The sequence below is a fragment of the Perca flavescens genome, chromosome 13 (assembly GCF_004354835.1).
Source record: "Perca flavescens isolate YP-PL-M2 chromosome 13, PFLA_1.0, whole genome shotgun sequence".
Classification (NCBI taxonomy): domain Eukaryota; kingdom Metazoa; phylum Chordata; class Actinopteri; order Perciformes; family Percidae; genus Perca; species Perca flavescens.
The window spans coordinates 2,236,161-2,262,716 of NC_041343.1; the positions used below are offsets into that span (position 1 = coordinate 2,236,161).

General features: G+C 39.3%; 1 protein-coding gene across 1 annotated transcript in view; it reads left to right on the forward strand.

The window, feature by feature from the left end:
• cblb (Cbl proto-oncogene B, E3 ubiquitin protein ligase) overlaps positions 1-26,556 on the forward strand; it is a 106,016-nt gene that overhangs the window by 4,773 nt on the left and 74,687 nt on the right. Inside the window, exon 4 of the mRNA XM_028595039.1 lies at positions 24,559-24,705. Within this exon, the coding sequence (XP_028450840.1) occupies positions 24,559-24,705 (147 nt within the window). The remainder of the gene's footprint in view (positions 1-24,558; positions 24,706-26,556) is intronic.

Consider the following 26,556-nt stretch of genomic DNA (forward strand, 5'->3'; position numbering starts at 1 on the left):
GGAGATGGATCTGTGCGTCCCGCCTCCTGTGCGCCATGGATGTCTGAGCCTCAGTAACTACTAACTATACAGATACAATTTGCCTGTTCCCAGCGATGGTTAGCTTGTTACCTGTGACGATATATGCTAAATGTAATGTCTCTTTCACATTAGCAAGTGACTGACCTATCTGGGTGCATTTTGAGATGCCTGATGAAGTTTGACGTTGATCCGGCATCATTTATCTTGGTGCCACACACCTTGCATGTAGCTGTTCGCTTACTGCCACTGTTTACCAAGTTATTGAAAACAAAACTAATGACAAAAGGCACAACTCCAGGTGGACTTGGTTTCGCCAGCGTCAATGCATTTTTTGATATGTGAGCGTGCGCACATAAGGCATAGCACATGCGTTATGTTGCACATTATGGCAAAGGGCAGGGGACATGCACCTCATCATACATTTCCCCATCGTATATGCGCCAATAAAAGAAAATAGAAATACATGAATAAATTTAGATTTAAAAAGCAATAATTGCATGAAAACAGGTTGTTGACGAGTCTCGAAGCTTGAGTCCGAGTCAAGTCTGAAGTCTTTTGGGTCGCACAGCCGAAGCATGGTGGCCCGGTCCGCCACGGCCTTCATATGATCCCACACACCACCAGCAAGCCGCGGTGCGCACTCTGCTTCTCCTGAACCACAAGATTCCGTAAACATCCCCCAGAGGTCTGTTCAGCGTGTACCCTGCATGGTGGGTTCAGCAACAGTTGCGTCTGTGACAGAAAAACATTTTGATAAGAGGTTTGTAAAAGAAGTAGAAGGTGCGCGCAGCACGACAACAGACTGAAAAAAATACTTTGCTCTGTGCGCTCCACTTATCGTCACTGGGGGCACGCGCCCCCAGCTACTGCTCTTGACTGACACACAAGTTCGTGCTCAAAACCACCTTCAATTCATTGCCGATTGCCTACGTGCTTGTTGCAGAATGTGGCTCTGCCAAATAATAACACTTGGAGATAAATATCTCACATCTATTTCAAGATGAAACTGCAGTTTAAACGTAACAATCCTTTTTCAAAATGGCATTTTTGCAACAAAATGGTAAACACATGCACCACTTGAATTACTCTTTCAAAGCAGCAACAACACACTGATGTACTTTATACAAAACACTGCTCTCTTTAGTACTTTGTATACCTATTTTCTCATACAGGCTTCTTTGAAAGTTCCAGTACAGAACATCTACTTACATTTCAATGAACACAAACATAGAAAGGTTCAGAAAAAAAATCTAGTAAATCTTTTCATTGCAGGTTTTTACAACAAAAAAGACAAAGAAAAATAGAATTACAGTACAGTAATCAATACAATAAATAAAATATAAATAAATATATTTGCAGTGAAATTGCAGTGCAAATGGTGGGGGGGTGGGATTGCACTGAAAATTGTAATTGAAATGAAAAATTTATAAAAACATTGTTATAAAAAAAATGATAAACAAAAAATAGTTTTGTAAAGGATTGAGAAATGGGGAGTAAAGGATCAAGTAGGTACCTAGAGTGGCATGGTGATGGAGAACCTCTTGCAGACAAATTTCCCGTAATATAACAGTATTTTGCATTGTGAATAGAAGTGTTTTCCCAATAATTGCTAGAGTTTTCATTCTACAACAAAGTGTCTAATGTAAGAAACAGTGTGTCGTGTTTTTAAAAGTGTGTTGTAGAATTGCAAACAAAGCGCAAAGCAGAAAATGTGTTTGTACTTTGTACTTATAAGGAATGGTTACAAAAGTTAAGGTTTTGATGATTTGTCTAAGCATTCACTTTCAATGTGTAAGCAATCGGCAAAATCTGTAATATTCTACACGCCTGCATTACGTATGCAAAAGGACTCTTTTTATGTATGTGTCTTAAACAGTTGCATGTTTTTATACAAAAGGAGCTTTACACAACCTTATCAGAGCTTAATATTTGTTAGGCCTATATTTTTTATGTAGTCTTGATTCGGGAGGTAATTTACATTTAAAGAGTTGTAAATTTGTTTCTTCAACTAAATCGTAGCACACCATAGTCAACTTTAATAAAATAAAATGTTATTTCCCACATAATTGTGGCTACTGAAAAAAAATTATGGCTGTTGAGTAAAAAAGTTAATGTCAAGCCCTGGTCACATTGAATTTCAGAACTAAAACTATGTGGTGCTAAAAAGTAGTTTTCATAAGCAGTATATGATTTAAAAAAAGACTTCTTAGTTCCAGAGCTCAGTATATGTATCTTATGTTGCAAGTTACTAATATTAAAAGTAATTTAATCATTATAATATTGTTGTACTCAAGACATGACAATGGACAATGTTGTTTGATCTCAGCTATGTCATCATTACGATATATATATATATATATATATATATATATATATATATATATATATATATATATATATATATATATATATAATCTCAATACCTCATTATGGGTTGACAGCAGAGTGTGATGTGAGAGAGGTGATGATAGTGATCCTAAGTGAGAGGTTTGCCTATTTCACCAGGGTTACAGCAGAGGTGTCCTCTCCACGGTCTAATTTGTAAGCTGCAACGTGTTAAACACAGCATTGGTGGCCTGTAACCGTCATCCCACTGTGATTGTGATGTGTTAGACATGAGCCTGACTGACTCAGATTCAAGAGGGAGTGGGAGTTAGAGATGGAGAAGTGAAAGAAAGGAGAGTTGGAGGGAGAATAGAAAGCAGAGGCATGTTCATCAGAAAATAAATGGTGCAGTGGTTTTTGGTTATCTGTGTATAGCAGCCTATGCTACTGCACTGTGTGCTTTATCTTATGATCCATTATACTAAAACATGTCACATTACTGTAGTACCGGGATAGTCAAGTTGCTAACAGGAAGTTTGTCATTATTAAGTCAAACAAAATATAAAATCACTTTTCCCCCCAACCATTTATTTGGGATTATCACAATAAAATTTGCTTTGAACTTGACTTGACTTTCTCCTTAACAGTGACCTTATGATCACTTATTATTAACAGGAGCAGCAGTAAGGATAAAGCCTATTTGCCTTCGGGACCTCATGTAATTTAGAAATGATCCCCCCCATTTCTATGTTTTGTGCAGCCATTCGCAAGGGATAAGTTAAGTCTGTATTTTACTCTGTCAAAACTTTCATTTATTATTGCCAACCAGCCAATATGACCCAAGATGCTTATTCGCACGGGACTAATATTATCACACAACCTCTGTGTTTGGCGAATTATGTCTTCCTCCTTTAAAACCAAACCATTGATAAAGTGTGCCTGTTTAGAAAACAGGTTTTTGGTTTAATACAAAATCCATCTGGAACGTTATTGGTTGCCTGGTATATGCCTGGCTTCGTCATATGCCTCTGTGGAGCACCCACAAGCGGAGGCATCAATCCTTTTCCATTTGGCCACAGACACAATTTGGGCGAGCACTTTATACTATGGATTCTTCAGGACAAGTAATAGGTTCAAGAATGGGAACATGTCAATTTTTTAGTGATACCTGTTACTTGTTATTTTTTACATTTTCCATTGGTAGTCCAGAATGTTCTTGTTACACCAGAATAAAAAGATACCAGAATATAAAGACTTAAAAGACCAGAATAAAAAGATTGCTCTACTTAAAGTGACTATATGTAACTTTTTAATGTTTCTGAAACTGTGTAATTTGTCATCTGATGATCATAAATGGCCTGTAACAGGAAACGAGACTAACCGTGAAAATAACTTTTTATATATTGTTTATTAATGCCTTTACGTGGCAGCACGGTGGTATGTGGCAGCACGGTGGTTCAGTGGTTAGCACTTCTGCCTCACAGCAAGAAGGTTCTGGGTTCGAACCCAGGTCGTCCCAGGCCTTTCTGTGTGTTTGCATGTTCTCCCCGTGCTTGCGTGGGTTTCCTCCGGGTGCTCCGGTTTCTTCCAACCATAAAGACATGCATGCAACCAGGACTACAGTTGAAAATTAGCCGACTGATGCATTTACAGAAATGATAAATAAATCTTCTTCTTCTTTGCCTGGGTCCGATTTTTCCCGCAAAGTCACTTTTTACGGCAGGTAGACGGCGCTACACTAACACATTCTGGTGGGTCACAGATTTCGGTGTAACACCGGTAAAGCCTGTGTTAGTGTAAAATGTAAAATGTAGCAGGAGATTTCCTTATATAGGCCTAATTGTATTCTAATTTTATTTTAGAAGTTATCCGAGTAAGTTATGGCTGATTCTTGGGTAGGAACATCACAGAAAAAAAGGAAATCAAACGAAGAACTAAAAGCTAAAAGGGAAAGTGAAAGGGCGAACGGGCGAAACCCGAATCAATCTCAGTGCGGACGCTTTATTCCTTTTACTCCATGTTTGTGTTGGCCTACTTATGGCGAGTGGATAGTGCCACGGATAACCTACCGAAGAAGACTGTCGTGTGACTCTAACGTGTGGATTGACTACACCGTCGCCAGTGTACATCATAGTTGATGAGTACGCCGCCACACCTAGCGTCGTCGCCAGACGTGCCCCTCCCCCCGAAAAAAAAATGTATTGAGTGAATTCAAGTTCAATATACAGTAAGACTATAGCCTATAGGTTTAAATGTATTTCAATTCATTAAATATATGTTCCAGGCCCTTTAGCCATTATACAAGTTGCTCTAAAAGTAGCCTACTGACAGTATAAAAATAATACGATGAATTAAATTGTAGTATCTCATCAGCTTATGTGACCTGCGCACTGTTGGAAGAATGCGTAACTTTAACATTGATTGAACATCGGCGCCATCTACTGGATCATTGGCACTAATTGCCTTACTGTTTATAAGCTTAATAGATCTATTTACATGTAACTTTATGTACGTATGTGTATGTATACATGTATACACTTTATTATATACAACTTATATATGTAGCCTACATAGTAGTGAAACATTCATGTTTAACATTACCTTGTTTATCTTTGTTTTTAGCCATAACGTTATGTCTGTTTCTGTGTTGAAAGCAACACCTAGCCAGACTCAAATTCCCTTGTGTTTACACTTACATGGCCAATAAAGCAGTTTCTGATAAAAATCCGAAATATACTGTAAGTTCTTTATTTAGTATCTTTGCAGAGACCCCCAATTAAAAAAAAATCGATTTGAGTCAAAGGCACCACGGTCTCGCTGTGTGGGCTGGCTCTCTGTTCTTTATCTAGCTAGTTGGCCTAGCTAAGACCAGCCAAATCACTGACTTATTTATTATGTAATGGGTTAATGTCAATCAAGCACCTTCATATTTGTTTTAACGTTGAATACCCTTAATAGTTCATTTGTTTGTATTTTTTGAGTGAATTGATGTTCATTTTGGGTAACAAGTGGACGCAACTATCACTAAGGCTGCAAGCTCCCTGCAAGTTATTTTTATGATTTTGATCATATATCTTGTGATTATACCTTCGTTACGGTCCTAAGGAGGAATAAGACAGTTGCTGATTGTTGTTGATTTTGGTTAAATATGCCAAATTGCTATTTTATTTATGATTGTTGTTCAAACGGCATCTGTCTCTTGTTGCCATGAAGACATTTCGAGTGTTCATTCAGCAGTTTAATACTTTTTTTATAAGCATGATGATATTATTAGCCACACATTATGAGTAACACATAAGAACCAGAAAGTAAGCAAAAGAACACTAACAAAATGTGAATCTAAACAATGACAATATACTTTACTCTAGTTCAATATTAGGGGAAAAGTCACCCTGACGACGTAGACGTCTTTAGATAGTGAAGGCGTGTGTTTCACACGTTTGTAAGGCGACGTACTTAGTTTAGACGTCTTTAGTAGGTGTAAATTTGATGGGAATTCTAAACATACGCCGTCGCCACCGGAAAATGTTTGTACATGCACTCGCCGCCTAGTCGCCGCTGGTCTCTCGTCTGCAATCCCTATTAAATCAATTCCAAAATTCCACACGGTTTGGCGACGACGGGGAGGGTAACCTGCTCCTTATCCTTCTCCTGGTTATCCTTTGAATGACACAATCCACTCGCCATAGCCTACTATTCTCTTTTCCCTTGTCCCCCTGAAACCCACAGACGCTTCACACAGGTAAAGCGTCTGTGGGTTTCATGAAATGTGCTATATTAATCTAAGTTATTATTACGTTGGTTGCTACAACAATCTCTTAATGCTTTGGCTCGTAACACAGTAACAGTGAAAATGTTACTTGGTTTGGCTCACGAGACATCCAGGCTAAGGTACCGTATGCAACACTGGAAATGCAACGATGCATCTGCAACTTATTCTCTTATTGTAAATGAATGATTTTCTGTCTGAGCAAAATATTAATCGCGACTGTATGATCTCCTGGTAACCAGAGATAGGAAGTAACAAAGTACAAATACTTTGTTACTGTACTCAAGTAGATTATTCAGATATTTTTACTTTATTATTTATTTTTGTGCCGACTTTTTACTTTTACTCCTTACATTTTACAAAATTGGCTCGTTACTTTAGTTTCAAATAATTTCACTGGAGTTACCGTTATTATTTTTTGCGTCATCAATACCCATTCAATCTAATTGGATGAGACGACTCGACAGATTCTGCGGCATTCATTCCCGGCAAATCATTGCGGCATGATGGCGGTAACGTTAGCACATGGATGCACATGATTGAAAATGAAGAAAACAGAGATCCCAGAGATTTGGCATATTTTATCCTTTACTTTCTTTCCAGAAGCCATATTTGAGCACACATACATACATGTAGATTCCTTTAAATGTTAAGTGGAAGATAAAAAAAATAAAATCTGGATCTGTGAATTCTCACAGAATCACAATTGATTTCATATCTTGCTAGTCAGAATCTTATTAACCTGGAGTCCTAGTCTCTGTTACAATAATCATATATGTGATGTTTTAGGCCTATTGGCAGACATCCATTTAAAATGTAGGCAATGGCATATAAAGAGCCTTTTTTCCATGTCTACTGAAGTTTCTCAGCTTGCACTCAAAGGTTGCTTTGCATCAAAAATGGTTGTCATTCGCAAGGCTACTTTTACTTTTATACTTTAGTAAATTTCCAAGCCTGTATTTTGTTACTTTTACTTGAGTAAAGAAGTTAAATCAGTACTTCCACTTTTACCAGAGTATTTTTTAACACAAGTATCTGTACTTCTACTTGAGTACGGGAAGGGAGTACTTTTGCCATCTCTGCCGGTAACGCTAATACACTAATACAGTGGGCTAATACAACACCGTAAAGAAACGACCTTTAGGACAGCAGGTGTGGTAAAAACACTACCGCTTTTGTCCAAAGCGGACGCTAGAATCAACACAAACTGAAAGTTACATATAGCCACTTTAGTCAATAAAATGGCCTACTTTGATTCTACGTAGAGATGGTCCGATACCATTTTTTGCTTCCCGATACCGATTCCAATACCTGAACTTGTGTATTGCCCAATACCGAGTACCGATCCGATACCAGTGTGTCATATATTTTATTATGTTTTAACAGCTGTATACTACTATCCCTGTATGGATGTGATGTTATTTCTATCTTTGTGAAACATGAACAAACACAAACAATGAATGCCACAGAACTTTCTGTTATTGTCCAGTTTGACAGTCAGTTATAACGGAAAAAGAACATAAATAATCTACTTTAACGTAGATTTTCTTTAGGGCGTTATTACGTGGTATCGGATCGGTGCATAAACTCCAGTACTTCCCGATACCGATACCAGCGTTTTAGGCAGTATCGGAGCCGATACCGATACTGGTATCGGGTATCGGAACATCTCTAATTCTACGGTGAGGTTACTCTACACTTGCTTTTTGATCATTACAACTAATTATGGAAAATTATCAACATTTGTCATTAAGTCCAACAAATCGTAAAATTGCTTTCCCCCCAACCATTTATTTGGGATTATCACAATGAAAGGGAATTTTGTTTCTTATTCTTATTGTTCATTAAACAGTGTGTGCAAGAGAAGAGCTTGAGTTACGGGTATGAAAGGCTCCAGTGATTCTCAGGAGCTCTCTCTGGTTGCCATGTGCAGAGCAGAGGGAAAATCCCCATGCACTTTACATCCTGTTTATAAATTTCCTCTCAGGTTGAGCTCTCAAATAGTCACCCAGCAGATTTTTTGATCTAACTGTGTGTTAACAGTGTTTGCAGTAAACACTATACATTGCTTAATTTAATGTTTGCCGGACTGAATCTCAAAGTTAAATCACTTGATAAGTTATTCTGTGCATTGTATTTGGTAGTTACATACTATGTCAAGATTTAAATGGCAACTCACTTCATCTCCCCAGGAAACACAACCCTACCCTCAACCTCTCACATTTTAGGCAGGTTTAAACAGGCATTACAAGTAGTACAAGTATATGTCTAATCCCCCGCTTTCAACATAGCATCTTTCATACTTGCAATAGATTAGTTAAGAGTCATGCAGGATGTGTCAGCTGTCCTGATAGATGGACTGAATTCTTTATGATAAGCAGTTAGAGAAGTGCAGTTGTTAAAGCATAATATGTTAAGAAATAAATACTTCCAGCATTGTTACTGTGCCTATTCCTCTTTCTTTAATGAAAACTAAAACCATTACCTAAAACATTACTGAATACTGACACTTAATTTTTATTAAAAACGTTACAAACAGTACAATATCCAGTCGATGTTACAGTACTTGGACACATTATTGCATTACTTGCAAAAAACATTTCAGGATTTGATTTCAGTATTGACTGGTGTTATTGACTTCATTGCATTTTCTTTTATTACATTAGGGTGAGCTGTTACGTTGTGGGCAAGTGTTGTTGGACGCCATGAGCATTGACTGCTAAAAGTAGACTGAGTGAGAAGTTTTTAGCAGCTTCTTGTCTCCTTCACTGCTTTGACACACGCATACAGGCATACCACTTCTGTGGTGTGGCTCATTTTGGAGGCAGCAGGTTGTCAGGAACAAGAAGTCCATCCTTCAACCATAGGTCTCATTGTCAAACTCAGTTGTCTGCAAGCTTCATCCCTGGGGAAGTGGAACTGGACCCTGAACAGCTCCAGGAGTGCTGTTTTGAGAACATAGGGATTAATAAACAGTATTTTTTAAGTAAATTACTATTGTTTTGAATGTGCTAAACTAACCAGGCTTGTTAAAACCCCAAAGAGCACCGCCACTAAAGGTTAGCCGCTGCTTAATTGACTCTGTTCTGTCGGCGTACTTGCCGGGCCAGCCCTGCTCCTCCTTTGTTGTAGCAGTTCAGATAAAAAAAAAAAAGTGTATATACAAAATTTTGTAATGTTGGAAACAAGAAATTCTTTCGGTCCTTAGTCTTCCGTAGTGTTCTTTGTTTAGCGACATAAGCTAACTCCTCCCTTTGGATCTTCAGCTTAGAGGTTGGTAGCCTATATGAAGGTCGTTCATCTGGGATAGAACAGCCTACATCCACATCGTAGACAGCTAACATCGTACACCTTGGGACATTGTGGAAAAGGGGGAAGAACTCATTGTACCCCTCCCCCCCCCGAGTACAATCAAGTAATACTGGCAATGAAACAATGATGTAATCACAGTGAATTGTTTCTCTCTCTGCTACCTAGTTTATTCTCTAGGCAATCAAAGCCCACGTTAAACACAGTTTGGGATTTTTTTAATAGACCTTGGCCAAGACATTTCAGACATCAGCGCAGTGTGAAATGACCATTGTACAGGTTTGTACTTGTGCGTAAATATAGTTTCCCACACATTGAATTCAATTCAATTCAATTCAATTTTATTTATAGTATCAAATCATAACATAGGTTATCTCGAGACACTTTACAGATAGAGTAGGTCTAGACCACACTCTATAATTTACAAAGCCCCAACAATTCCAACAATTCCAGTAATTCCCTCAAGAGCAAGCAGTGCGACAGTGGCGAGGAAAAACTCCCTCTTGGGAAGAAACCTCGGACAGACCCAGGCTCTTGTTAGGCGGTGTCTGACAGGCCGGTTGGGGGTGTGATGAACAGTGGCAATAGTAGTCACATTAATAATGTAACAGTGACTGGATGTAGCGGGGAGCTGCAGGGTTCAGCAGGAAGCAGCATGACATTGTAGGGCACCGCTGAGCTTAGCAGGGAGTGCAGCAGGACCACGGCGACAGCTGCAACCAGGATCTTGGTGCCAACGTTCTCCAAGGAAATACGCTGTGGGAAAAAACATAAGGACTCCGGGGAGTAAACTACCCAGAAGCTAGGATTAGTAACAAGCATTTCTGGGACGGGATACACACAAATAGTAATAGTAATAGTAATAGAAAGGGAGAGGAGAGAGCAGCTCAGTGTGTCAAAGGAAGGAAGTCCCCCGGCAGTCTAGAACTATAACAGCGTAACTATAACAGCGTAACTAAGAGAGACAGGTCATAAGGAGAGGTAGCTTTTTTGGGCTTAGAACTCTCCCCCTACCGGATCGGGCTTGGCTGGCCTGCCTCCCTCTACTTTGTTATGTATTATTAATCTAACAATTATGAAGAGAAGCAGGTGGGCCAGTTAGGTGAACACTGCAACTCCTCACTCCCTAACTATAAGCTTTATCAAATAGAAGAGTTTTAAGTTCATTCTTGAAAGCGATTACAGTTTCTGCCCCCCGAACCCAGATCGGGAGCTGGTTCCATAGGAGAGGAGCCTGATAACTGAAGGCTCTGGCTCCCATTCTACTTTTAGAGACTTTAGGTACCACCAGTAACTCTGCATTCTGGGAGCGCAGTGCTCTAGTGGGACAATAAGGTATTAGGAGCTCTTCTAGATATGATGGTGCTAGACCATTTAGAGCTTTGTAGGTCAAGAGAAGGATTTTAAACTCAATCCTGGATTCAACAGGGAGCCAGTGCAGAGAAGCTAATACAAGAGAAATATGATCTCTTTTCTTAGTTCTTGTGAGAACATGCGCTGCGGCATTCTGGATCAGCTGGAGAGTCTTAAGGGACTTATTTGAGCAACCTGACAGTAAGGAATTACAATAGTCCAGCCTGGACGTAACAAATGCATGGACTAGTTTTTCAGCGTCGTTTTGAGACAGGATATTCCTAATTTTGGCAATGTTACGAAGATGAAAAAAGGCTGTTCTTGAGGTTTGTTCTAGATTGGCATTAAAGGATATATCCTGATCAAAAATAACTCCTAAATTTCTGACAGTAGTGCTGGAGGCCAGGGCAATACCATCCAGAGTAGCTATGTCTTTAGATAATGAGGTTCTGAGGTGTTTAGGTCCCAGTACAATAACTTCAGTTTTGTTAGGGTTTAACATCAGAAAATTATAGGTCATCCAGGATTTTATATCTTTAATGCACGCTTGAAATTTAGCTAGCTGACTAGTTTCGTCTGGTTTGATTGACAAGTATAATTGGGTGTCATCCGCATAACAGTGAAAGTTAATTGAGTGTTTCCTAATAATATTGCCTAGAGGAAGCATATATAGGGAGAATAGAATTGGTCCAAGCACTGAGCCTTGAGGAACCCCATGGCTAACTTTTGCGTACTTGGAGGATTTATCATTAATATTAACAAATTGAGATCGATCAGAGAAATAGGACTTAAACCAGCTTAGAGCAATTCCTTTAATGCCAACTAAGTGTTCCAATCTCTGTAACAGGATTGAATGGTCAATAGTGTCAATTGCAGCACTAAGATCTAGTAAAACAAGAATGGAGACAAGTCCTTTGTCTGCAGCAGTTGGGTCGTTAGTAATTTTCACCAGTGCCGTCTCTGTGCTATGATGCTTTCTAAATCCTGATTGAAAGTCATCAAATAAACTATTGCTATGTAGAAAATCACATAACTGATTAGCAACCACCTTCTCAAGGATCTTGGATAGAAAGGGAAGGTTAGATATAGGTCTATAGTTTGCTAAGACCTCAGGATCGAGGGTGGGTTTTTTCAGAAGAGGTTTTAACATAGCTACTTTAAATGACTGCGGTACATAACCTGTTAATAAGGACATATTGATCATATTTAGTAATGAAGTGTTTACCACGGGTAACGCTTCTTTGAGTAATCTCGTTGGGATGGGGTCTAAGAGACAGGTAGATGGCTTAGCTGAGGATATCTTTAACATTAATTGTTGAAGGTCTATAGGATAAAAGCAGTCTAAGTATATGTCGAGACTAGTCGTTATTTCTAGCGACTCTGCGTTTAAAGGTGAACCGTTAGAAGTTGAGGGCAAAAGGTGACGGATTTTATCTCTAATTGTTGTAATTTTATCATTAAAGAAGCTCATGAAGTCATCACTACTCAGAGCTAGAGGAATAGATGGCTCAGTAGAGCTGTGGCTATCTGTCAGCCTGGCTACAGTGCTGAAAAGAAACCTTGGGTTGTTCTTGTTTTCTTCTATTAGTGATGAGTAATAGTCTGATCTGGCCTTTCTTAGGGCCTTCCTATAGGTTTTGAGACTTTCTTGCCAATCCAAACGGGATTCTTCCACTTTTGTGCAACGCCACTTACATTCGGGGTTTCGCGAGATTTGTTTTAATTTGCGAGTTTGGGAGTTATACCAAGGTGCTAGTTTCCTTTGCTTCATCATCTTCTTTTTCAGGGGAGCAACGGAGTCTAAGGTCGTCCGTAGGCAAGTTGTAGCACCATCTACAAATGTATCAATTTGAGAGGGACTGAGGTTAACATAGAGGTTCTCTGTTATGTTAAGGCATGACATAGAGTCGAATGCTATTGGAATATCTTCTTTAAATTTAGCTATAGCACTGTCAGATAGGCATCTGGTGTAGAAGCTCTTATCTAATTTAATATAGTCAGGTAGTAAGAATTCGAAAGTGATTAAAGAATGATCTGATAATACCGAATTCTGCGGAAATATTATTAAATCCTCAATTTCAATACCATATGCCAGCACAAGGTCGAGGGTGTGGTTAAAAGTGCGTCGCCTTGTGCACACTCTGACTGAAACCGATTGAATCCAATAATGAGTTGAAAGCAGTACTAAGGCTATCATTGTCAACGTCCACATGGATATTAAAATCACCTACAATAAGTACTTGGTCTGATTTAAGGACTAAACATGATAAAAACTGAGAATTCAGATAAAAATTCAGAATACGGACCTGGAGCCCTGTAAATAACAACGAATATAATTGGCTGTAATGTTTTCCATTTTGGATGTTGAAGATTAAGAACAAGACTTTCAAAGGAGTTATAATTTAATTTAGGTTTAGGAGTAATTAACAGGCTTGCATCAAAGATGGCTGCAACTCCCCCTCCTCGGCCTGAGCCTCTAGGAATTTGAGTATTAATATGACTGGGAGGAGTAGCTTCATTTAGACTAACATAGTCTTCATGGCCCAGCCAGGTTTCAGTAAGACAAAATAAATCAATGTTATTATCTGATATCAACTTGTTTACCAATAATGCTTTAGAAGACAGAGATCTAATATTTAATAGTCCACATCTAATTTTCCTATTTTGTTCTATCGTTGCAGTTGTTTTAATTCCAATTAGGTTGTTAAGTATAGCGCGTCTTTTGTTTACCTTTGATTTAACCGATCGGAGTCGGGGAACAGACACCGTGCTTATTAGACTATGAGTGGGCGACTGCTCCAACGGAAGCACAGAGGGGCGCGTAGTACTGCACCCCTGATTACTAATATCAAACTTGGGTTGTCATGGTTTATGTCTGATAAACTCAGTCAGATTAAGGTTTAATTATTATTATCTTACATCTCGTATCACATCTGTCACATCTGTCTCCAGGGAGACTGATGGAAGAAAACTTCAACTGTTCTTGTACAAAGTTACATATGGCACAGATCTGTTTGCACTTTTATTAATTGTCTGAAGTTCTAATTGTTTCTTAAGCCTGAAAAACAATACTTTTGTAGCTGTTTTAATCAAAATATCCAAGAGCCCCTAATGTGAGTCTGCAGGTTAGGCAAATTGGTTTCCTTGACATTTTTTTAAAAGATCCTTTTAATTAGATCTTTTCTAGGAAACGCCTTTGGCACCATAACACCATAACACATTGGCAATGACTGAACTCGTACTCTCTGCATTAGTAAGGAGGGATCAGTGTAGAAGATGAGTCACTTCCTTACTTAGGATGAAATACATTATAGTCAACAATGCACGGTGGTAGTTCGTTTTTAAAACAGCTGATATCTTTTTTGAGATGAAAACTTCTCAGGCCAGAGATCTGCAACCACAGCATAAAATGACATTGACAAACACGAGAGCTGTGGCTTTCATTACTCTACTGCTGCAAAGGATCAATTCCCTGCATGTCAGTTGCTGAGGCTGAGCTATAAAACATAAAGTTGCTCATACAAGATATCTGCCTCGCCTTTAGAAATCTCCCTTTCTTTACTGAAGGTTAGGTTAACTTTATTTATTTTTTTAGGATGATTCCATGAAAGCAGACTTTTTAAAGTCAATCAATAAGCTTTAAGTAGAATAATAACATAATTACAGTGCTGCCACTGAAGTGCTCATAGAGTATAGCAAACTCTTTAATGCCCTTCATGCGATACAGCCACAGGGCACATCTGAAGTGATTTGCACAGCAGAGCGTTTTATAGCCGGTCTGACAAGCATGGCTTTAGCAGCTTCCTAAAGTGATTGTCTCTAAATCAGCTGGATTAAAAGTGTCCTTCTTTTGCCAGGAAGCAAAGTGTTGCAGATAAAAGACAATCTGACCTCCCTCCCTCCTCCATCCATCTACCCGCCCGCCCCATCTGATTGAATAACTCCTGACTCATGTTGCATTGACATGTTGAGGAACCTGCTCTGTATTTTCAACTTTTTGATGTGACCAACACTAGTGATGGTGAATCTAACATCAGTATTAGGGCTTTAGGAATGAATGCAGAAAAGGTATTTCTAGATGACTCCATCACTTGCTGAATGATTTTCTTTAGAGAAATGAGCCACATGAGTGGATTAAATATAATTTTTTCTAGTAGCAAATAACTCATTTGCGATTTGCTGACTCTGTACGTACCAAGGTACAGTGTAGCTCAGTGCTTAGTCTAATTGCCAGTTTATCAGGGGAATTATTTTAATAATTATGTAAGGGAAATCTAGAGGATTGCTTTTAAATCTTCCTGATTAGAGGTTGTGGTAATACTTCATCAAAGTCATCATTCAGAATTATTCATTAGAAAACTTTAGAAACAATCACCATTTTTGAGATAAATAAAAGTCTGGCAAGCCTCTCAAGATTAAGGAGGAAAAGATGTTGATGAGTGAAGAGTTATTTTTTTATATTAAATGAAAAAGATTTGATGTGAATATTAGACTGTAAGTTCTGGGGTCTTATATTGTAGCTCTAGAATCTGCATGGCTGTCAACTAGTTGCATTTTGCTTCAGGCACAGACCCTGCAGTGATCCCAGGGTATGAAGAGTTGTTCTCTCATGGTGGGTTAGTATCGCTTACTGTATTTACCAGCTGTGATGTTGGTATTGTTTTTTTACCTTGTGAGTCTGTGTGTGTCTGTCTGTCTTTCACCGCAATAAACCGTGCAAAAAACAATGACAAAACATTGCAGGTGTGTAGTTGAGATCAAAATGAAGTTTTCAAAGATGGGTGTGATCCAAGCAAGGGCGCCATAAGTATGAGGGTATAGAAGGTAAGGGGCAACCCCACTTTCCACCCCTGGCCCGATTTGGCATCACGGTTGGTGTGATCCTATCGCAAAATGCTCTCTAGTTCTCTATTTTAACTGGTTTCCTACCTGCTGTGGTACCATCTGTTGAAACCTTTGAAGTCACTCAAATCAGGCTTTCCTCATGTTGATAATAATATTTAAAGAGTTTAGATTAAAGATCGAATTACTCCATTGTACATACTTCTATACAGCGCCCAGAGCGGCTGGAGAAACGTGCGCAACAGCCAGCAACAAAACTTGCTACCATGTTTGTGAACATTTATTCTCATCATTTGCGTGTAGGGTAGTCTCTGGAGTTGCACACCTGTTGATGAACAGTTGTGCTGATGTCTCACGTTCCCATGGAAGGCTTTAAAGGCCTTAGCTTTGCTGAGATGAGTAAGCTTCCAGAGAGTAGAACCATCTGGGGAGGATGTGGAGCACCAGAGGAGGAAGCCAGAGCGCTTCAGTCAGGAACCAAGAGGCTCAGAGCACGGGGGAGGTGTGTGTGTGTGTGTGTGTGTGTGTGTGTGTGTGTGTGTGTGTGTGTGTGTGTGGTCATGGTCATTGCTGGGCTTACTCACTGCACTCTGACTAAGGTTTTCTCTCAATCTGCTGACACTCATTGTGTGTAATGGACACGGAGGAGTATTTCCTTCATGACTCGATGTACTTAATACGACATATTTCCTAAACTCGCTCATGACCTTTACTTAAACTGCTGTAAACAAAGGATTACAAATACAACCATAATCACCTCACACCCACGCAAGTTAGACCAATGAATGTTCGCAGATCATTTGATACAATGATTTGAATATGACCAGCTGTGTGACCTTTTATGTGTAGAGTTAGTACTCTCTCTGAGTGGTTAGGTCTGGTTTCCTACCACAGTTCAAATCATAGGCTGTACAAATAATGGACAAAGCGTCCAGACATGAAAAGCAAAGCCAATGCGGAAGTTCCTTAAGCCTGCATTCTATCCAATTTCCAGCAGGGGGCGACTCCACAGGCTCCAAAAAGAAGTCCGTTTCTATGGAAGTCTTTGGGAAAATGAGCATACTTCTCCCTTGATTTATTACCTCAGTAAACATTTTCATAATGAGTTTATCATATCAATTGCTATTTTCAAGTCTTCTTCAATACAGCATGATGTTCATTTTCATCAAACACATATTCTAGACCCCAGTGAATATCCGTGCACCACAATTTAGCACAGTGACCATACACGAGACCATGAACACGTGTTTGAGGCCTTTAGGATGCATGAAAACTCTCATAATTTTGCAGCAACATTTGAAAAAAGTTAATACTTCGATTTGATATCACACTTTGGCTTTGGCGTGGCATGATGGCTCTATAGCCCCCCTTAATCAGTTCAAATTTCGTTTGAGCAAACAAAAACCTATTCCATGCTCAATAAATGTATTTGCATGTTTGCTGTTATCCATATTGTGGAGTGCAATAATAACCCTGTCACTCAGTTTATGTGTGTGTGTGTGTGTGTGTGTGTGTGTGTGTGTGTGTGTGTGTGTGTGTGTGTGTGAGCGTGGCGTGGATGGAGACTTCTTCTTTGGTGTTAATTCAGTGTGGCATTACTGACTGGACTGAAAGATACTTTGCTGAACAGCCCACAACGAGAGATTTCTAATGGTATTATGAGAAGCGTAAAAATATTTTCGGTTCATTATGAAACTGTGGCGGGACAAATTAGATAGAAGTTATGGCGGGGCACCACAGTCTGGTTAATGTATGGGAAACACTGATATATTTAAAATCCTTAACTAAATCATACCCATGATATAGTCTTCTGCATTGTGCATCATCTCGGATATCAAAAACTGCATAAACACTACAATTAGTTCAATAACTCTAACTCTTACAACTGCTGAATTAATAGGCCATTGTAAATGTTTTGAAGAGCAGATATCGCATCTGCAGCCTCACTGTCATCATCATCATCATCATCATCATCATCATCATCAATAAAATTGTCGCCCAGGCCAAACCTATCCATTGCCTCGTATAGGTACCCCCACTTGACCCTGTTGAAGGCCTTTTCGGCGTTGAGGGACACCACAGTTTCCGGGGTATCATTACTTGGCGAGTGGAATAGTTTCTGTACTTAAAAATGAGACATTAGAAAGTCTGTAACTACACCAGAAGTACATTTAAATAACACTTGCCTGATGGATACTCCTCTCAGCTGCTACTGCGCACAGAGCACAACATCTATTGCTTTTAAACCGCAGCTGGGATATATACAACTGTGTGGTATCTTGTCCTATTGCCTCATGCTGCAGTAGCTGCTTCTGCTTTTCACTCGCTTCTTGATTCTTCTTTACCAGTAGTCTCTTCCGGCAATAGATGTGCTCTGTGCGTGATCTTGTGGGATCTTGCACGGTAGCAGCCATCAGGCAAGTGTTATTTAAATATACTTCTGGTGTAGTTACAAACTTCCTAATGTTAAACGTTTTTTAAGTACAGAAACTATTTGTACTACTGTAGAAGTTTGGTATAATTCCGGGCATTGTTAGTGGGGTAATTTACGAGATACAAACTTGGATCCATTAGCGCCTGCACTAAGCTAACCAACTGATAACGCTAACTCGACCAACGTTATAACAAGGGAAAAAAGCGTATCGAGGGTTGTTTGGCTCAAGGTCAAGGTGCAAAGCAGCCTAGGGTGAAATTACTCCGAACCATCACTTTAAGTAGATGTCTAGTGTTGTGGGAAGACTGTAAGCCAGGCATGAACCCTGTCTGTCCAAGCGAGATAATGGAGGGCATCACCCATTGAAGACTGAGTGCAAGAACCTTCGAGAGAATTTTGAGGTCCACATTGAGGAGTGAGATTGGTCTATAGTGGCCGCAAAGCAGGGGAGCTTTCCCCTTCTTAAGAATTAGGGCGATAGTGGCCTTCGACAGTGTGTCCGGCAGGCGACGATGCCGAAATGCCTCGTTGTACAAATCTCTCAGGACTGGCGTGAGGAGAGCGGAAAATGTTTTGTAATACTCTACAGTATTACAAAACATCCCATAGTCCCATCCTGCCCGGGGGACTTAGCGCTCTGTAGCGAGTTAATGGCTCCTTTAACCTTGGCAGCAGTTATAAGACCACCCAAGTCATTCGTGGTTTCGACGTCTATTTGGGGGAAGGTTATATCATTAAGCATGTCATCTGCAATGGGAGGGCAATCAGAGGCATACATTTCATTAATGTTGACAGGGTCAGTGTGGATCTCGCCTGAGCTAGCTCTAATGGCAGGAATTAGCCCTGAGGTTGCCTTGGCTCTGGCCTGATGAATTTGGTAAACGCTGTGTTGAATTCAGCCAGGAGCGAAGTCTTGTGCTTGGCTAGCATAGCCGTTAGCATGGATACCACGGCGCTCAACAGCGAGTCATCCTTCTTTTGCTCCTCTTTCTTCGACCTGTTGGACATACTTTCAACGTATGTCCAACAGTGCTGCCGAATATAGTTAGATATCAATGGCTAGTTGTAGCGCTTTGGTTGAACTATAGAGAAAGTTAAAGATGAATAAGTTTGGAGCGTGGAAAAATGTGACTACTCCAGCATGTCGCTCACCGGAAGTCAGCTGTACCTGTTTTTAAACCTCTTTTTAATCTTGTTTTGCTCTGTAGCACTTAGGGATTGCTTTTAACAATGAAATGTGCTTTACAAATACAATTTATTATTCTCATTATTATAGAAAAATAGCCAACTTAAACTAATTGGTAAACATTGGTTTGCAATGTTTACCAATTAGTTCACAGCAACCAGATCCATTACGCACAGGAGAGGAGTGAAATAAGAGAGAGAGGGAGATCGCAGAATGAGTGCCAGGCTACACCAACCCAGTTGTGCCGATCAGACGCAAAGAAAGACAAATTGCCATCATCTGCAAAACCTTGAGACAGAGCAGATAGCGGGTACAAGTGATGCATAATTCATGGTGCTATCAGCAGCCGCAAACCTTTAAAAAAAAAATGTTATTACCCCTCTGTGTTCTCTTTACCCTCACCACAGCTGTTTGTTCTCTACCAGCCTCCATTCTACCCTTGTGGTGGCAGCAGCAGCAGCCTGTTGGAGATCTGATAGACATCTCATGTGTCTAATAGTCCCTTTGTGAAGCCTACAGTCCCTTATGGCCACTCTGCTCTCACCGTGTCTCTGCTGTCACCTGCACTAGCACATTGAAACCCAAATACACAGATAGAACAACAAGACTCGCCCCTTCATTAGCTACATTCTTGGCTCAAAGAATGTAGCTTTTCATAGGGTATAAAATTCTCTACTGGTTATTAAAATAGGACAAATTCTAGTAAATTAAACTATAATGAAACTGAAATTTTCTGAGGTCTCCCAAGAAACATTTCTAGTATCTTTTTATATATGTATATTTATTAAGTATGAAATCATTATTTCAAATCATCATATCATTACTTCTCTCAGTGGCTCGAATGTTTAAGAGGGAAATGTACACTGTCACAGTGAGCTAGAGTAACAGCAGTTTGTAACAGAGGATAGCGATATTGTTCAGGTGACAGGAAACCAGTATGAATAGAGATAGTGGGAGGTTGAGCTGCAGTAGTGCAGGTGTCACCACAACAACGGAGTGACACCATGTAGGCCAGTGTCAGCAAGATTGTGTTTTGGTTGTAAAAGTGTTTGAATGTAAGATTCTATTTTATTTTAAAAGAGGCTAAAATGTGAAATGTTTTTTTGCAAACCAGTATGGTATGGTTGTATGTAGATGGTTTGGATATCTATGCATATAACAGAGCCATCGAAGGATGTCTTTAACAACTGTGTTAGTCAGCCAACAGTTTCTGGCCATCCAGCTCCACACACTCTACAGATAATAAGCCCTAATGAATGGGCAGACGAAGCAAACTACACAACCATGCAAATGGCACTGGGCGTGGCAAGGACACACAAGGAAGTCTAATTAACCAAACCTGGTAGAATGTTTTTGCAAAGGAATTCTATTTAAAATCAGCCTTGCACTTTTTTTTTTTTTTTTACAGTGATATGCTATAAAAGAATATCTTTCTCGTCGTCAGTGAGCATTGCATCATCATGATGCAAAAAGCAATTAGTAATACCAAAAATTACTGCAAATATATTATACAACTGCATCATGTTTTTCTGTTTATTTTGGGGTGTTTCAGAGCTGAGCCCTCCTCCACAACAAGGCCGGAAATTGAGTTTGAATTACAACCATTGTGTAAGAATCTGCAGTGTTTACCTCTGTATCCCAAATGGAGAGTATTCTGGCTGGTCCTGGTTGATTAGAGGCCTAATGCTGACTGGAGAGCATGAAATTACTGAGACGGGCTTGGCTTTGTCAGTACACACACACACACACACACACACACACACACACACACACACACACACACACACACACACACACACACACCAAGGCACAGAATAGTGATTCTCACTTATCCCACCTTGGCCTGCTGTTCACCTCTTTACTTTATTCCAGCCATTACTCTGCAAGTGCAGTACGTGGAAAACCGATCAGTCTAGTTGAATCTGGTGTTTGCTGTTGAAGGAATTGAAGTCAGTATATTTTCTAGGTAGCTTAATGCATCTTGTAGTCAGTCACAGTCGTGGAATGAGTCATATCACTGTCAGCTATGTTGTGTACAGCACATGCGAAAGCTGTGTGTGCGTGGTCAAGGACAGAAAGTACACAGCATCTGCTACGTCGAACGTTTAGCCTGAGTTTTATCTGGAGAATAAGTGCATTCCGATTTCCTATATTGCTCATAACCTTTTTTACTGCTGTTGGTTACATTGCTTGTTGCCAGAATAGAAATTTTATTTCTTTTTCTCAAATATTCAAACATGGGGTTGTAAATAGTTCCTGTAATCATGGTAATCTGATGTGTTTACATTTCTGTTCCTTAAAAGAGTTGTCATAGCCCTCATGCCCAAAAAAACAAATGCTGATGCCTTGTGGCTGTGGCACGTTTTGTTCAAGTGACTAAACCACAAATCCATGCAGCAGTTTTTAAAGTGTTATTTTCAACAGTTACTACTATTTAGGGTGCTGCCACTAGCTTTCCCAATCACAGCCTCAGTCCCAGCATCAGTACATTAGATGTCATTTAGCTGACTCTTTTATCCAAAGCGACTTCCAAGACGTGCATTCAACCATGAAGGTACAAACTCTTCTACAAACAGTAGAATCGAGTACAAGTCCATAAGCTTCAATTAAGCCATACTATAAAGAGACACGTGTTATTTTTCATGGCATCATCTTCTTAGCTAAGGTGCAGTCAGTAGAGATGTGTTTTTAGCCTGCAGCTCCGTAGCTTAGCCATACCTGTGCGAGGCTTTCAATTGATGCATGCTTGGAACTGGGAGCAAACAGTACAGTATTAGATTCAATTCAAATAATAACTAATAACTTACATGATCCTTTATTGTTAAAGAATACATAAAAAAACAATAATCACATAAAATAATTAACGGTATTGGTCTCTGACCAGTCTGCCATTCTCGCCAAAACATGGCAACTGACTTCATTGAAAAGACCTTTGCAACTTTATCAGCCATTTCTAATCATCTTAACCACTGCAATAATATATTAATCAAACCTCTATCAAAATATGAACAGCATAAACGCGATATAACAGTAACATTGACTGTTGATGAATAATTATAAAAATAATGGTCAGAATGTTAATCAGAATCAGAAAAAAGATTTATTGCCAAGTAAGTAGCATTTACTAGGAATTTGGATATGTTGATGGTGCATGCATAAAAACATATTTAAACAATAATATGAAATAATCAAACAATTATGTAATTATATAACATTAAGCAAAAAAACGTCTGTACGGCTTTAGTGCAGGATGTGCAGAAATGTTGAGGGATGTGCAAAAGTTCAGGATATGTAGACTGTGCAGAGGACAGGATGTAGGGTTAGATTCAATGTCAGTGGGGGCCCGGAGCCTTTTTAACGAGGCTGACTGCAGAGGGGAAGAAACTGTTTTTATGGCGTGAGGTTTTTGGTCCTGACGGCAGCCTTCTGCCAGAGGCGAGAGGTTCAAAACATTTGTGTCCGGGTTGAGAGGGATCTGCTACAACCTTTCCTGCCTGCCTCAGCGTCCTGGAGGTGTATAGGTCCTGGAGAGATTGCAGATTGCAGCCAATCATCTTCTCAGCAGAGCGAATGATACGCTGCAGTCTGCCCTTGTCCTTAGCAGTGGCAGCAGATTGTACTCATCCCCACCAGAGATGAGTCCAATGAGGCTGGTGTCGTCTGCGAACTTCAGGAGCTTGACAGACTGGTGACTGGAGGTGCAGAGAGAAGAGCAGAGGGGAAAGGACGCAGCCTTGTTGGGAATCCGTGCTGACACCCCAACATTCCTGTTTGAAATTTCTCAATTAGTGTCCTTAATTAAGAATGCCAGCCCAGTTTTTCATATGTGCTGCCCATACAGTAGGTGCTGCCTGAGCAAGCCCAGTGGCTAATTCAATTCTTCCTAGTAAAAAAGAACAATTGTCATTTCAGATATCCACCACATCATTCTTACTAGTACAAATAACATCACGTTTCCCATTCATGTGTATGGGCTTTTAATTTCAGAGATCCACAAGCTCATTCTTCCTATCCCGAATGAACTTTAACAATAATCAATTCAATTTCTACTAGTAAGAATCTTATTGTGGATATCTCAATTGACATTCTAACTAGTGAGTATAAAATTAGTAGAAATGCTAGTGTGGATATCTAAAATGTAATTACAGATGGGAGTGTAGTTTTTTTAAATGTTAAAAAATAGCTATAAAATGGCTTGCCATAAGCAATGGGCAGTATCAGAACATAATATGAATTTTTTGAACATCATGTAATCCTGTTAGACCCCTGGAGTACAAATATGATGCTGAAAATGAGTATAGGGGCTCTTTAAGTGAATGGCAATATTGTAATTATATTGTAATATAACAGTGGTATTTTCATTCATGCTAATAAAAATAAGGCAAAATCCATTGGAGTTACTGCTGACTTAACAGATAAGGCACCAGTATTGCCTAGCTGCACAGAATAAATCTCCATGGTAATTTATTTGCTACTGCTTTCATGAAACTGAGTCACGGATAAGATAAAGCCAGAATAAGTGGAAAAACCCAGCTTAATCTGCTATATGGGTTTTGTGAAATAGCCCTGTGGTATAATAATGAAAGTAAACAGGATAAGTATGATATCATTGAAGATAATAAAGAAATATTGTACTGTATGTCCCTCAATGAGTAGCATGTTGAAACAATAATAATAAAAAACAAATAATATTAATACAGTATATGCAATTCTATTACAACTCTTATTTTGCCTCATGTGGCAAGACATATTTAGCTGCTAGCCATGCCATACCTTAATCTTCAATGAACAAAAAAGGAAGTTTTTTGTCCTCAGGGTAGGCAGTTAAGCCTGGTGTAGTAGTTTCACATTTCTGGAAATATTTTATTCTTATTTCTTTGTATCTTGGATATGTACTTAAGAAATGTGTTTCTGTTTCAATGTCCTGGTGGCAGTTTGTACAGACACATTCCTCTCTTGGTCACCACAATTTTAAATGACGACCTCTTTCAATTTCCAGTTCATGGTCACTGACTATGTATTTTGTTATGTATTTGATAATTTGTTGTTTTATCTGTCATCTGAACACTGTTGATTGCTCAGGAGAACTTTGTACTGTATATAAGGGAACTTTTATCAGCTTTATTTAAATGGTGCCAACATATACTTGATCTTTATTTGGAGTTGAATTTTCAGAGGGGGTGTTTTCAATTTCTATGTAAGTCAACAACATTTGAAAATAAGTCCACAGTTTTGAAGGCCAAATCATTTCCAAATGGTGTCTGTTGAACTGTTGACTGTGATAACTGTTTCCTCTTTCTTCTGGCCTCTTTTCTGCAGGAGGAACCTGACCAAGCTATCTCTAATCTTCAGCCACATGCTGGCTGAAATCAAAGCCATCTTTCCAGGAGGACAGTTCCAGGGGGACAGTTTCAGGATCACCAAAGCTGATGCAGCTGACTTCTGGAGGACTTTCTTTGGAGAAAAGTAAGCTTCACTATTCATATTTTGCAGATTTGAGTTGGTGCTCCCCTTTTTAATATATCAGGATTTCATACTGTGATAAGAAGAAGCTGCTGTCAGGATCTGTGGATGTTTCTTGTTTTTTCATCTCCAGGGTACTTTCACTTTCTTGATAGTTAAAACAAGTGCATGCTGATGCCCAGATGTGGGAGCACCTCCACGACAGTGTGACACACGGCACACACAGCACTGCTTACACACACACACACACACACACACACACACACACACACACACACACACACACACACACACACACACACACACACACACACACACACACACTGTACTTTGTCACCTTTTGCCAGCTTTATGGGTCAGTGTTCGAGGTTCTTCATTGGTCATGTGCACAACAATAACAGAAGTAGTTATTGGCAAAGGAAATCTTTACCAGGTGTCAAGTGTCATGTGATGAGCTCAGAACTCAGAGTTCAGTAGTCTTGTGGCCTGTGGGATGAAGCTGTCCCTGAGCCTGGTGGTGTGCAAGGTTATAATAGTTTTGAATTTTCAATTAATTTATTTTATTTTAACATTTTTAATTTAATAATTAATTTAAGTTAGTTTAGTTTGTGTTAGTTTTCAGAGTGTGTTTGTTGGATTTGGTTTAGTTTCAGATTTTCAGAAAGGTTTAGTTTTAGTTCTTATATATTTAATTTTAGTTTTTTTTGTTAGGGCCAGGTATAATGTCTCAGAAGTATCTAGCTACATATACAGAAAAGCCATGATGTTTAATGTTTAATCTTTAGTGGGCTACTTTAGTGTTATGGCACAGCACCATCTCGTTTCAAGTCTGTTCAGTTTCTGTGGTTCAGTGTCACGAGAGTTGACACGCTGTCTCCTTTTTCAGTAGTGATATATTATACCTGAAAAATTGAAACCAAAATTGATTTACGTTACTTTTTATTTTATTTGTTTATTTATTATTTGTTTGTTGTTATTTCGTTTTTTAACCTGGCAATATAGCTTCAGTTTAGTTTTAGTTTTTCTGAAAAGTTGTTGTTTTTATTTAGTTTCAGTTTACAAAAAATATTTGTCACTGCTATTTTGTTTTTGTTTTAGTTTACCATAATAATTCTGGTGGTGTGGGACAGGATGGTAACGTCTGCCGTACAGCAGCAGACAGAACAGGCAGAGCCTAGCCACACTGCCTGGGGGGTCAGGAAGCTCACTTTATTTGGGAAACTAAGACAAACTTACAAAGTCTGTATCAGGGTTTTAGAGCCCTCTTCCTACTTCCACTCTGGTTGTGAATGTATGTGATAGAAGAGTATGTTTTTAGTAAGATGTTACAGTAAGACTTGCACAGCGCTCAAAGTTCAGATTTGTCTGTTTTTATTATTCCTGTCAGGACAATATATGGCCTATCTGGGAGTTTTAGCAACCTAGACTATCTGGGTTGTTTCAAACTCTCGTTGAACTGCCTAATCAGTTGTATTTTACGGATAAAATAAAACCACAGAAGTGCCACTTTGTTGTGCTTTGAAGCTCAAGGTGCTTTAAAGAACCACTAATTATTCTTCAAATCGAAGCTAAGGAGGAGACCAGCACCCGCAATGGTCGCAGAAGACTTAGGCTCTCGTATCCACCTCTGCATTTCATTGAATAACCAGGTCTTTTACTTTTTCTTCAACGCCAAATTGTTTTATCTGCTATCACAGTCACTCATTGAATTGCCTGCAGGTGCGAGAAAACAGGTCCTGTTGTCGTCTAAGCTACATACTCGGACACAAAATCTGCAAACATGGTGGCGGCTAGCAGAGCGGTGGCTAACATAGCGTCTGATACTAGCGCATTCCCAAACATGGAGGACTTGAT